The 13,547-nt window shown below is 47.8% G+C and overlaps 1 protein-coding gene across 1 annotated transcript; it reads right to left on the reverse strand.

Moving 5' to 3' along the window:
- Nucleotides 1-2,061: 2,061 nt before the first annotated feature.
- LOC149356789 (uncharacterized) lies at nt 2,062-3,852 on the reverse strand. The gene is made up of 4 exons (XM_089575371.1): nt 3,641-3,852; nt 3,456-3,581; nt 3,152-3,357; nt 2,062-2,129 (listed from the first exon to the last, which is right to left on the reverse strand). Exons 1-4 carry the CDS (start codon nt 3,850-3,852, stop codon nt 2,062-2,064), a joined length of 612 nt encoding a protein of 203 aa, XP_089431497.1.
- Nucleotides 3,853-13,547: the final 9,695 nt, after the last annotated feature.

Genomic DNA, 13,547 nt, shown 5'->3' on the forward strand with positions numbered 1-13,547 from the left:
ATATTGTTTAAGGGGCCTTATTTATCGCCCATGGAAGAGAGCGCGCGAAATTCAGAATGTATCATTGCTTAGTGGCGCTACTTGAGCACCCTAGACGCTAACTCAAAAGAGCAAAGTGCACTTATCTCCCATCCCACCCCCAGTGTAAGAAAATGTCCTGCCTGAAGCAACGTTCCGGGAATCGGCGGATTTTTTTTCCCTTGACAGTGCGTTTCGGGTCCCTTAAGTAGAACCATAGTAGAGTGGTAGATTCTGATTTTTGCACGCACTGTATTATGAACGGTAAAGAAAGATATTTAAAAGGTGCACTTGTTACAAACATTTCAACCGGCTGTTTTTCAATTTTTGGTTCAGTTTATTGGGTTTTAACGTCCCAAAGCGACTAAGGCTATGAGAGACGCCGTAGTGGAGGGTTCCGGTTAATTTCGACCACCTGGGGTTCTTTAGCGTGCACTGAGATCGCACGGTACACGGGCCTCTATAGAATTTCCCCTCGATCGAAACTCGACCGCCGTGGCCGGGTTCGAACCCGCGTTTTTCGGGTAAGCAGCCGATCACCATTACTTCTGAGCAACCGCGGCCGCTGGCTGTTTTTCAAGTTGGAGTTAGCGTTCAAAGGCTAGAAAGCCCCCCAAGCAGCTGCATTATCTTAAAAAGATGTAATCATGACACAATTTAAAAGCGCATTAATTCCTCTTTTTTTTTCCAGACGGAAAGCTTCTGACACGTCAAATGAAGACGATATTACGAGGGTGACTGGTGCCTTCATGAATGCAGCACATACAATGGCCCACAGAGAAAGGCCCCACCGCTGCGACCTTTTTTTTGATTTCATGTCGGAAACGGCAAAAACAATGCCTATCGATAAGCAAGACATCTTTATGAAGAAATGTCACGACGCTCTGATTGAACTGCAGCAAGGCTGAATAAAATAGAAAATACTGACACCGTCTCATCTTTCATAACGGGTGTATACGCTAATATCCTTCAGTGCCTGTACTACCATTATTTAACATTAATGTGGCAATAAACCAAAGCTGGCCTTCAACGTTTGGCCGACGTTTCATGTGATAGGTCTATTTGTGCCAAGAGAGCCTTAACCGTTTGTCACACTAGTGAGTCGTTTAGACTACAGCTGCTCTCTGACATTGCGTCTATATGAATGTGGCTAAGCACAGGGAAGGAGCTTGCACAAAAACGGACTCGGCAGAGGCAGTACAACAAACAAACAAGGACACATGCAAAATTTTCAGTACATTATGCACGGCATCAGGTCAGAAACAATAAGTTCAAGAAAAGATTCAAATCAACAATGCAGGGCAACAAACGAACGATGAGACCTATGGCAAATAACGTCACGGATGGATTTGATGTGATTCTCTTTTCTTTATTTCCACAAACAAGATTACAGTAGGTTGCAAGGAGTAATTACAAAAAGCTTCTAAAGACAACCTGAGGGGCCCCAGCATCCATTGAAGTGGTTGTAGCAGGACGGAACACTTTAATACAACAGTATGATACCAGAAGACAGCGCGACGTGAAAATAACTAATAACGCGTTTTACAATTCTAGCGCAGAATGTAGATCATGACTAATTTTCTCCCATTTGATGACACCGTTTGCTGACAGACTACCGAGGCAAGACAAACATGGGGAATGAAGATTTTTGATGCACTTTTTGCATGATCAATGTGTTCGGTTCAATCAAAGGCGGTAGTTTGAAACCTCTAATATTCTCATTTTCAAACCAATAATAAGGCGGATTTCCTTCCGACATATTTTCACGGCAACTATCTTTTGGAAGTTATCAGACATGCATCCGCAAGGCGTCACACCAGGCGATGACTTTCCAGATAGCCCCATTCAGAATTAACTTATCTGACGTATTTTTAATGCCTTGATAAAGGACACAATCAACCTATAGAAAGTTGTGTGATGTGATATTAGCTGGCGGTTACGCAAATCATGCAAAACAGCCATATTTCTGGTTATTCATGTCTAGAGCGGTTTCACTTCGGTTTCACTTTGGAGCATTTCTGTGTATATAGTCTAGTTGCCAGTCTACCCGCCCTGCTCCCAGAAAATAAGTTTTGAAGGTTTGGCGGATACGTTCAGCTTCGTGGACGGATCTGTTGGAACCCATATTTGTGGCCTCACCAAACACTGGCACATCGCTACCTTCATTGCGCCAGTCTCCTTCAACTACGTCCCCGTTCCAAGTTTCCGCGTCCACTAGAGTGGAAGGGCAGTAGTACTGCTGATCCTCATTGCGGCCGATGAGAAAATTATGCAACGCAATGCTCGCAAGGACATATCTGTTAACATTTTCATCGCTAGCTTTAAATCTCCTCCGCAAGATGCGCCATCGGCTTGTCAGAATGCCGAAAGCATTTTCAATGACGCGTCTTCCTCGTGAAAGCCGGTAGTTAAAAACTCTTTCTGCGTCTGTTTTCAAAGACCGTTTTGGATAAGGCCGCATTAGATACGGCTTCAAAGGGAACGCCTCGTCTCCAAGAATCACGTACGCTGTAACATTACCCCCTGGAAGTACGGCAGGCTCGGGAACACCCAAGAGCCCAGATTCAAGAGCTCGGGATAGCTGCGACCTCCCAAATACGCCACCGTCGCTCTCTCCTCCACACCGGCCAACATCAACATACAAAAATCTATATGCAGAATCGCACATTGCTAGAAGAATCTTACTAAACGTCCCCTTGTAATTGAAGTTTTCTGACCCGGAGTTACTAGGAGCCTCCACGGTAACGTGCTTCCCGTCGATGCTACCTGCAAAGAATAATGGAGATAAATTATTCTTTGCCCACCTTATCTAAAAACCAATACGCAGTCTTTTCTTCTCGGTTGCTTGAAAACAACTGTATAGCCGAGATCACGTCACATTATATTTGTCACATCTTATTAGGTATACACATGCTTACATGCACACCCCAACACCCCGAAATTTCCCATGACATTTTCCCATAGCACTGCAACATATATAATAGCAGAAGCGCATTTCACTAAACAGTTTTGAATCTGTAACTAGCAAGTTCTTAAGTTATGACAAATGAACACTACCATATACTTCATGGATTAGAACAGCTTGAAGCGAGCGTGCGCGGTACAAAGATCAATATTTTAAAATATGACTTACCAATGCAGTTTGGAACGTTCCACCGCTGCAAGAACCCTCGAGCTACATCGAGCCATTCTTCAGGTGTTGAGGGACACCTGACATATTGGTGTTTTAGTGCGTCCCAGATTGCTTGCGAGGTCTCTGATATTACAGTGCAGACGGTGGACCTCCCCATCATGTATGAAAATGACAGGCTGCGCTGACAGTCACCGCTGGCGAGAAATCTACAAAACAGACAAAATATGTAAGCAGAACACGCTCACGCTGTAGCCACAGCAGTGTTAACTGAACAAAGCGCGACTTCAAAGAAAGATAACTATACCGAAGTGTGATTTCCAAACGGGTTCTTGCAGATATTGCCTGTCTCCAGTTGGTGTCTTGCCGCTCGATTATGGGTCTGACCAATGCCAAAATTTTCTCGAAAGTTCCCGGAAGCATCCTCATGTAACTGAAATACAGTTAAACATATATTACTTCACTCACTACAAACGCCGAAACTTAACTTACTCGAAAAAATATTGCCGGTCCGATTGACGCAGCAACGGGATGAGCAGCCCGGAATGGCCGAAGTTGCGATGCCTGCACATGCTGCGCATCCACACACTTCTCGGCCGTCGAGTACGCCTTGCATTTTGTTGTCTCCTCTTACGAAGGAGAAAAAACAGCAGAAGCCCGCCCAGCAGCACAAACGGAGAACCGTTGTCTCGGTGGCTTGTCATTGTCACATGAAGGGAAAAGCACACCGCGCGATAGTTTGAAGCTGGAATATCTGGTGCGATATTACTTTGGGAAAACGGCACGGAAAACGTAGAGTGAAAGACACAACACGGGAAGTGGCTAACAACTGAGGTTCACTCCACGCACAGAGAAATACAGAAAACGGCACGCCGGGTCAACACACTCGTTCACGTTTAGCCCAGAAGGAAAAGCCTGTTCACAAACAGCGCCGACTGCAGCACTCCGCTTGCATGCTACAAGAAGCTCGCAAACCCAAGACACCCCAAATCAGGAAAAGCCTGGGAGGTCGAAACGGTGAGGAACATGTGGCTCAACAGTTCAGAGGCGAGTCATAAGGTAGAAAAAACCTTGAAAAAAAAAACACGGCCCTTGGGCCATGACGAACAGAGGGAGTTCGGGAGGGTAACGAAGTGGGGGACGAAAACTGTTGCCAGGTTTAAAGCGAAGTGAAGGGGATGGCTGATGCAAAGCGGAACCATCCAGGTGAAGAAAGGAAAAAGGGGCGAGTGAGGTAACTGCGGAGGTAACGAAAAGAGCAGAAAAAACAAAATTCTGTTCACCCGTTGCTAGCTCTTGAGGCCTCATTGTTTTTATTAGCCGTTTAAATTCTTTTGCTAGCTTAATCTCTCAAGCCATTGATAACAGAGTTCATTACCACCCTACATATGTTCAATTTCGTGCATATCGGCCTGAATACTGTGAGTGCAGCACTCATCTCTGCAGCGGCTTTAAAAGTAGCTTGCTATGCTCATATATATATTTGTTTTGGTGCTGTACGCGTGGTGTTTCGTTGCAAAAACAGGGGAGTTGCGTAGTGTTAATAAACTAACTTCAAACTTTTTCCACCGCTTGCGAGATCGCATCGTTTTTTTTTCTGCGATAAGAGCCAAGCGAAGCAAAGCGCAAGCAGACGACAGACGACTTTCACCGCCGAGCAGCGTTTTTTTCTTTCGCGCGGAACAAAAAAAAGGCACTGACGTAGAGTCACGTGGGAGCAGCGAGCGACCGCCCAAACTGGTTTGCCGGTGTCCGGCGCCTCTTTCGATTAGAACACAAATCCGTTCCGTTGCGGCCGCGGTTCCCGGCTCCGTCGCCGCCGCGCCGGAGAGGAGACCGGCTGTGAGAATCAGGGACTATCGCTTCGAGAGAAGACGGTTGTCTACTGCTAATGCTTGCCCAACTTTCCCCTTTCATCGTATGTAACATATGCATATGAGCGCGATCTTACGCAACATCACATCACACGCCCAAGCGTTGGCGGCAAAGCTTCGCCCTCCTCTCGCACGGACATTTATTCGCGTCGGAAAAGGCATACTATTGCATTCCGAATAAATGGCAGCAACGTTGCACGCATATGCAGTTGCTGCTAAAGTTGAAACAACACGAGCCCGAACGATCAGTGTAAGACCAAACTGTCTGATGACTTGTCAACAGCAGCAGCAAAGAAAAACACGCCTGAAAGCTATAACACGCCCCAAACGAAAAGGGCACACAAATGTCGGGCAGCTGGGCAGCAGCGGGACGCGGAGCGATGGTATAGTGCCTAGAATATACTGGCTAGTGTGCGCAGCGCGCGCGTTTCGTACGGGAGGGCGAGGCCCCCGCCGCGATGCCTGCGCGGAGAGGCCGCAAGGGGCGCTGCCGGTCGGGAGGGTGTAGGGTGCCTCGATGCGCGCGCGCCCTCTCTAGGGTGGAGCCACCCTTTGGGAGGGCGAGTGCCGCCTCGTCGGCCGTGACAGTCCATCGGCGGCCATTTTCATGCCCTTTCTCGCGGCGGCGCGGCGGCCGTAACACGTGCGTTCGCTTTGTCGCCTTTTCTCTTGGTGCTCACCGGGCGCACATCGAAAAATGCCGGGTTGTTGTGTGCCGCAGTGCACCATCCACCTCCAAGAAGCTTGTTGCTGGGAAATGAGGGGTACAATTTTTGTTACCAGCAGACTATTACAGGATTGTCTCGAGAACCTCTTTTCGGTGGTTCGACTGAGAAAACCTGTGGCCAGTGCGTATGGCATGAAACGCGCTCTGAGGCTTGTGAGCGTGCGCCAGTTTTTATTTACCCCACGGACGACGAGCTACCATCTCGATGACCGCGAATATCTGGTAGACCTTCTCTCCCAGGCAAAGAAAGAAAGGACAGAAGTGGAAGCTGACGAGATAAATGACTGAGAGATTCTGTTCATTGAACAACTGTCCACAAGAGAATGCAGCATTCTGCACTACATAGGAGGCTTCATTTTGAAAGGAATCTTGCCGTCTGTCAGCTGCCAGCAATGCAAGGATGCCCTACTGGGATGTGCTAGTGACAACATGCGCTTCTGACTGCTCTGAAGGAATATGTGTCAGAAGGTGACAACCTAATTTATCCCAGTAATGACGTGATGCACATGCTCAAAATCTACGAGGAGCACTTTGTTGGAATAAACTCATGGTGCACAGGCAAATTAGTGACAATGAAGTCACCTCGCCGCTCACTTACAGCATACCGACCGCGCTTGAAGCTCTGCGCAAGCCATGACGAAGAAATCTGGAAAACGCTGACCGACAGGTAGGCAAGACTGAGACTGCGCATCTTCCTCCGACACATTCAGAAAGCTCGTCTTAACGGTCACGCAAACAAGACGTTTGCAGGAGTTAATTTAACCTAAGCTGCTATCCACACTGAAGTACACCCATGCTGCTAACATTAGCAGAGTTCCTATTTGTACACCTAATAAGTGTCCTAAATTGCATTGTTTGTTTTGCATTGACTCCAGGTTTTGAAGACCAGGATGATTGTGCAGACATACCTTCAAAGTACCCTGAAATATTTTTTTTTCAGGGCAACTAAACATTTTTCATGGTTATAAACACTATTAATGATTTTTTGGTTTCAACTAACCTCTGATCGCGGCAACAGATTGTTACTTTGTCTTTAAAACACTGTCTTCAGTGTGCGTTGAATTATACTAATGCAGTCGACTCTCATGACACCAAAATTTTGATTCCACAAATTTCGAGTATAAACGAATGTATTTTCACTGTGACTAATAACTTTCCTCATCATTTGACCAATATACAGTGGTCCCGCCAAGTTCGAATGGCCGACTACACGCGTATAAAAATACCTGGAGATATTTGGGGTTTTCAGTGCACAATGCATGCATGCGCGGCCCAGGTACTGCGATATTTCAGAAGTACTTGTATTTAAGCGTGTTGGTTCATAACTTTTCAGGAGGACACAGGGGCGCAATAAAAGACACGGACATAGAAGTAGACAGGGACGAGCGCTTCGTCCCTGTCTACTTCTATGTCCGTGTCTTTTATTGCGCCCCTGTGTCCTCCTGAAAACTGCGATATTTGGTTCGTGTACGTGTGGCGAATGCGCTGGCCTTTATTTCTTAGGAAAAGGTACGTAAAGCACATTAATCTTTTTTCTTCTACAAAAAATCGTCATTCTAGTACTGAGGTTGATTAATGTGAATAAGGCAATTGGAGCGTTCCTAATTAGTTACCCAATTGAATGCAATCTACCTGCTTATGATATTGCTGTTATTGTTAATTTATTTTAATCCTGCAGTTAGGTTTCTAGTGCGCTCTATGAACTCTTTCCTATCTAGCACCCGAGTCGTGGTTTGCGAGGAGAAACGACCGTCCAAATCTTAAAATATTTGGACAGTTGTCCCCTACAAGCCTATCCTGTTGACACTTCATTAGGAAAGGCGTGAAACGCAGTTGTGTTTTCTTATGGTCGCGAAGACAAGCGCGCTTTTGCGGCGGCCAGTGCACAAAGCCTGTTGGCGCACGCCCCGCGCCTTTGAAGTGGGCATGGCAATGGCGGCCGCCGTAGCAGACGACGCAGTTGTCTTCACCCTCAGCGGAGCGCGCGCGCATCGAGGCACCCTAGGAGGGTGCGCGAAAGCCGCCGGACTCCTGTCGTCTCCTGTCGCGCCGATACCGCTGCCTCGCGCGATTGCTAGTGTGAAATCAATGTTTGACAGGCATCATCTCTTGGATTGTGAAGCTGGAAGACGCGAAACGTGAGCAAAAACATCCTGAAATGTTAAAGGCTAAGCGGCAATGCAAAGAGAGGACGTGTTTTGTTCCGTTGTGTCGAAGCGGTTATCGGTCTAACGAAGAAAAGGCGTCTTTGTTCACTGCACCGGCGGACCCAGCACGGCTTGCTGAATGGGCGAATAAGATCAAGAGGGCAGACAGAAGGCTGACACCGAAGGCTGTCGGATGCGAAAAACATTTCGAGAACGAATCATCGAAAGATCTTTTAATATTACGGTGAACGGCGTTGTGAATGAACTCGCCCGAATGAAGCCATGTCTGAAGCCCGATGCTGTCCCTACAGTAGTCGAAAATTATCCACCTCATCTTGTACCTAAAAAGACGGTGAAAAGGAAGGTACGAAACATTTGCGACTAAAGACCAGCACCTAAACAACGGAAGCGAAATGTCGAGCTGGTGGATCCCGAGTTGTGCTCTGCAGTCGACGGTGATATCATACGCGGTTTGACTCTCATTGCGTCGCTCGTGGAGGTGCATCAGAGGAACTCCAGAAGCGTTCCGATTCCGAGCAGTCAGACATTGCTACAGGACCGGTGTGTGATAGCGAAGCGATACTGCAGTGTCCGTGCCCAAGTGATGTTCGGCACCCGCTCGATGGAATTCTGATTCCGATGACATGGATGAAGTTGCCTGCTGCGTCAAATGGCGCTTTAACTTATGCCTGTTGCGAGACCGAAGCTGGTGACTTCTCGAAACTATTCATCGAAAGAATGGTGACTTTTGGAAAGCCTTTGAGTGAGCACGGTTCTGTAATTGCCACAATTTACTTCCGAGGAAGAGAAAAGGAAAAGCGCGTGCTTACAGCGCGCCATGAGGCAGAGACATTAATCAAAGAAATGGCTCTGCGTGGCCTCTGTAATGTATGTGGCATGATTCCTGTTGCAGGCAAGCACACTTCATACAGAAGTATATGTACTTTGCAGAGAAATGCTTGCTGACCACCGATGGAAAAAGAGAGTCATGCTTGCACTGCAAATATTTACGGAAGCTCTCGCAGGACAACATGTACAGAAGAAAAAAGACGAAAGATGCTTGCAGTGACAAAAAAAAAGAATTTTTCTCGTGCTTTGAGAAAGACAAAGAAAAGCATGGCCAATGCTCAGCAGCATGTGACTCAAATGAAGGAGCAAAACACTGCACTGAGCAGAGAAGCACTCGAGAGCCGTCGCGGTGGCTCAGTGGTTATGGTGCTCGGCTGCTGACCCGAAAGACGCGGGTTCGATCCCGGCCGCGGCGGTTGAATTTCTTTGGAGGAGAAATTCTAGAGGCCCGTGTACTGTGCGATGTCAGGGCACGTTAAAGAACCCCAGGTGGTCGAAATTTCCGGAGCCCTCCACTACGGCGTCTCTCATAGCCTTAGTCGCTTTGGGACGTTAAACCCCAAAAACCAAACCAAACCAGAAGCACTCGAGACAAAAATACAGTCACTCCTGAAGAAGCAGCAGTTAGCTGTGAGAGCTTTCCTGGCCGCAAGACGAGAGTCTCTGAGAGGCATGCCTTATGAAGATGCCTGGATTGTGGAATGTTTGCTAATGAGGATGTGGAGCCCAAGGCTCTACGAGCACCTTCGGAAGCAGAGCATTATAATTTTGCCTGGGCGAAAATGCTTGCAAAAATATCTGCAACGATTTAAGGGAAGCTTTGGTCTGAACACGAAGGTTTTTGAGGTTTTAAGCGAAAAGACCAAAAGCATGGACACGTTCAGCCGTAATCGTAACAAGTTCTCTTTACTTGGAACTTTTAAAATTTATATAAATTATAGGCGGCAATGGATCCATAATAGCGTAGTGTTTTATCTGTTTCCGTACTAATATAATCAAAAGCTGTAAGTTTGATATCCTGCCGCTGTGGCAAATATAAAATGTGCTACTCTATCACACTCAAAGTTAATTTGTGTAGGTGAAGCCTACACAGTGTCTATCTGTTGCTGGCTATCTGTGACAGTGTCTATCGGTTGCCATTACAATTGAATACGCGCTTTTTCGTACTTTCTGTTGGTCAAAAAGCATTACCCCCACTCGCACTTCCCCTTTGATTAAACATGCTGCATTCATTCTATTAAACCGAATTGTGTGTTTTGTGAAACGTGTTTTTTTTTAGTTTGAATTCCATACACCGCTTAAGCTCGCGTGTGCTTACATTTGGTTAGCGTTTGGTTTGGTTAGCTTTTTCAAACCCTCAGCGGCGCCACGCGTGCGAGAAACCGGCTCGCCCCGACGCGCGCGCTCACCCTACACCCTCTCGCACCACAGCGCCGCTATGCGGCCGCCGCGGCAGGCATCAACTCGGGAGCCACCGCGCCGCCCGCGCTCAGCACACTAGCCAGTATATTCTAGGCACTATAGCGATGGGCACATGCGAATCTCCAACTTCGGCTGGTGACCGCGGCAGAGGACGTCGCGACTAGGTACGGCCAGGGCGTCGCGACCGGCAGCCTGAAGGCCGCCTGCAATGCTGCTCCATAATTAATTTTCGTTTCTTTTTAGGCTTTTATGAATAAAGTTATTCACCACCACCATGGGCACATGAGCGGCGAGGGCTCTGCGTATACGTGCATTGGGAGAACGCCGGTATTTGCGTCTGCTGGTGCTCGGCTGGTGATCCATGGCCGCGGAACGCAACATGCAACTGTGTCGCGCTTACTGTGTCAACCAACTGTGTCATATTTAGCAAATAGCTCGTGTTCTGTCCGAGGGGTGCTTGAAGATTATATTACTGCAATGAAAATTTACCGCGTCAGCATGAAATTTCCCCAGGAGTGCGCCGATGAGGACAACTGCACTCATACTGTTGTTTACATCGCTGCGTACGAACAGCTAGTGCTCGTTTTCATGACATAAAACACTATCGGCGCTTTAGTTCTATTAAACAACCTGTTTTCTTTTTTACCAGCTGTAGCCGAGCTTGTTTACGCAGTGCGATAATGTGTGGGAAGCGATGATGCGATCGCACACCTGAGAAACACTTAACAGCCGCGGGCTGTTGACATCACGCAGGACCGGCGCTTCTCGTTTCTTGTCCCGGCTTCCTCGGACGTGACCAGCACTTTATTTTAAACTATTTTATTCAAAGTATGTTTGGCGACCGTTCGTGTTAACTGAAACGCCATAACTTGTTATCCACAAGCTAGCGACGGCGACGACTGCTGCCAGTAAAGCACGGCTCGGCAGTCTGGGTCACACCGGCGTTTCCCGTTCATCATGTGCGTGCCCTGAGATGTAAGCAATAGTTGATTTCAGGTCACTGTTGCCAAAACTACACTCGGTGACCATTTTCATTCGCTAAAGCTGATTCGCTCATCACAACCGCCGCAATCACAGATCGTATCCTACGGACTCGCGGGGCCTAGTCGTCGCGGAAGGGATGGGAGTCGTCGTCGACGGAAATTATTTTGGCAAGCGCTTATCGCTGGTGCGTGTTCAGGTGTGCACATGTGAAATATGGCCGTTCGTTTCGCTCATTTAGAAGCGCGAACATATTTGTACCGCCGCCTCATCACCGTGCCTTCGCTCAGCCGCCGACAAGGCTGACCGTCCGCCGATCGGATTCGTCGGTGTCGTTGGCCTGAAAAACGTGCCCCACTGCAATCATATTATAGTAAACTAGATATTTCACTAAAATCACATGCTGCTGTTGACAGTGACAGTGCCGTTGTGGGAGCAGTGTGACCACCGCCGTCGTCGTCGTTGTACACTGAAAACGAGCTGAGGCTTTCGAATGCGTTTGGAAGGTGTCGTGTAGCACCGCGCGCGTCTGTCGAGTCCGAATGTCATTCCAATTTTCGAATGTCCCTCGGCTAAGATGTCATTCGAACGTTCCTGTGTAGCACAGGTATAAGAAACAGCGATGGCGACGAGATGGCAGAGAAAGGCTTTCCGGTGATCAGGCGCGGTCGGAGAGACGGAAGACTACGGACGAAAGGACGCGAGCGCGGCGCCGCGGCGCTCCGTTTTCCCAGAGTGCTTTGCGCGGCCGCTTGGTGGCGCGGCGGAATTTGTGAAAAGGTCTATTCACGGATTGTTGTCTGTAGCTTTGTCGCACTCGGATTAAACTCCATAAAAATTGACAGAGTCAAAAGGAATGGTGCAGTGACTCTCTCACTCTCTTCGGAATTAATAGTTTTCGAGGAAAGGAAATGCGCAATAACCGTTTCACTTCTTGGTGGGAGGAGGTAAGTGAGAGTGAAAGAAGGATTAGGGAGGAAGAGGTGCCGTAGCGGAGGTCTCCGGGAATAATTCGACCACCTGGGTGCCTGATCTCTTCTGCCTGCAACAAAACGCGGACACCGCGGCCGGGACTGAACGCCGGTGTTCTCCGGCTCGATAGCCGAACGCCTTAACCACTGAACCACTGCGGTGGGTGTCATACTTAAACAAAAAACAAAATAAACATGCAGAAAAATTGGCATACGGATTAGTATTGCTCAGCACGGAGTATAGTGCGAAAGCATGTTTTTTTGCAGTTGGAGATCACAGCCGCGTTCCTCAAAGCCCGATTGAGGCGTCCACTGACCCAGGGAGCCTTTTCTTTCCGCAAAACCAACGTAACGTAGAGCTTCTTTCTATCGTTGTTGTATGGAATAACAGGAGCCTCGCTGACCATCTCCGTATACCTTACTTCTGCTGGTCGAATGCAGCGATCTCGGCGTCCTGCATTACGCCACCAGCAGTCCACTACTCCGCCCGCACATGAAAATTCCGGGAGGAGCACACGTCAAGAAAGGGAAACCAGACACACGATTCAACTTGCGCAGCGTGTTTATCTATCACGCGTCTTTAATAGAGGCTAAGCAGTCCTATGAACACCAAAAGTTCGCACGGAATCCCGGAGTCCTTCATCAAAGGGTGAAATCGTATTGTGCAAGGCCTCATCTCAAGGTCGTTTTTAGGAATGCTGAAGTATGTCCCAAAGAAACAGACCATCACGACACAACAGAACCTATTGTTCAACAATTTCTCGTTGCTCGCTCACGTAACAGTCCACTGACCACAGCATAAATGTCCCCTTGGAGCGAAGGCATATTTAACGCGAAAGGTGCATGTGTGGAGTCTAAACAAGGTTTTTGAGGCCGACTGAATGTGCATACGCTGATCCCGCTTTAATACACTGGCTTCAAGGGAAGCTAGGTAAGGCTATAGGTAGTTTGGTAGAGGAAGTAATGACCGATCAGAACGTTTGCCATCTGCCTTCTGGAGAGGACATACAGGTGTTCTAAGGAAAAGCGAATAGTCAGGAAATCAAATGTATCAGCACGAAACTTTCTCATGACCATGTCCACAAAACACATGAGTGCTTAGACGCAGGCTAAGCACAGCTGTTAGAAATTGAGAGGCGTGTAGTTTTGAAAAATAAAAGCCCTGAAACAAGTTGGTGGACACAAGGTGCACGACAGATTCATGAGACTATCATCATCATCATTATCAGCTTGACTACGCCCAGTGGAGGGAAAAGGCCTCTCCCATGTCTCTCCAATCAAGGGAGCAAAATATTGTATCGACGCATCGGCTGCTTCTCATATACCCCAGCAGTCACAAAATTCCTATGCAGCACATGTACAGTCTTGGTCAAAAGTCTTAAGGTCACAGCGTTCAGCTGCAGCGAGATGAATGTTTCTAGAATGCTC

The sequence above is a fragment of the Amblyomma mixtum genome, chromosome 3 (genome assembly GCF_055824585.1).
Source record: "Amblyomma mixtum isolate Tamu chromosome 3, ASM5582458v1, whole genome shotgun sequence".
NCBI classification, from domain to species: Eukaryota; Metazoa; Arthropoda; class Arachnida; order Ixodida; family Ixodidae; genus Amblyomma; species Amblyomma mixtum.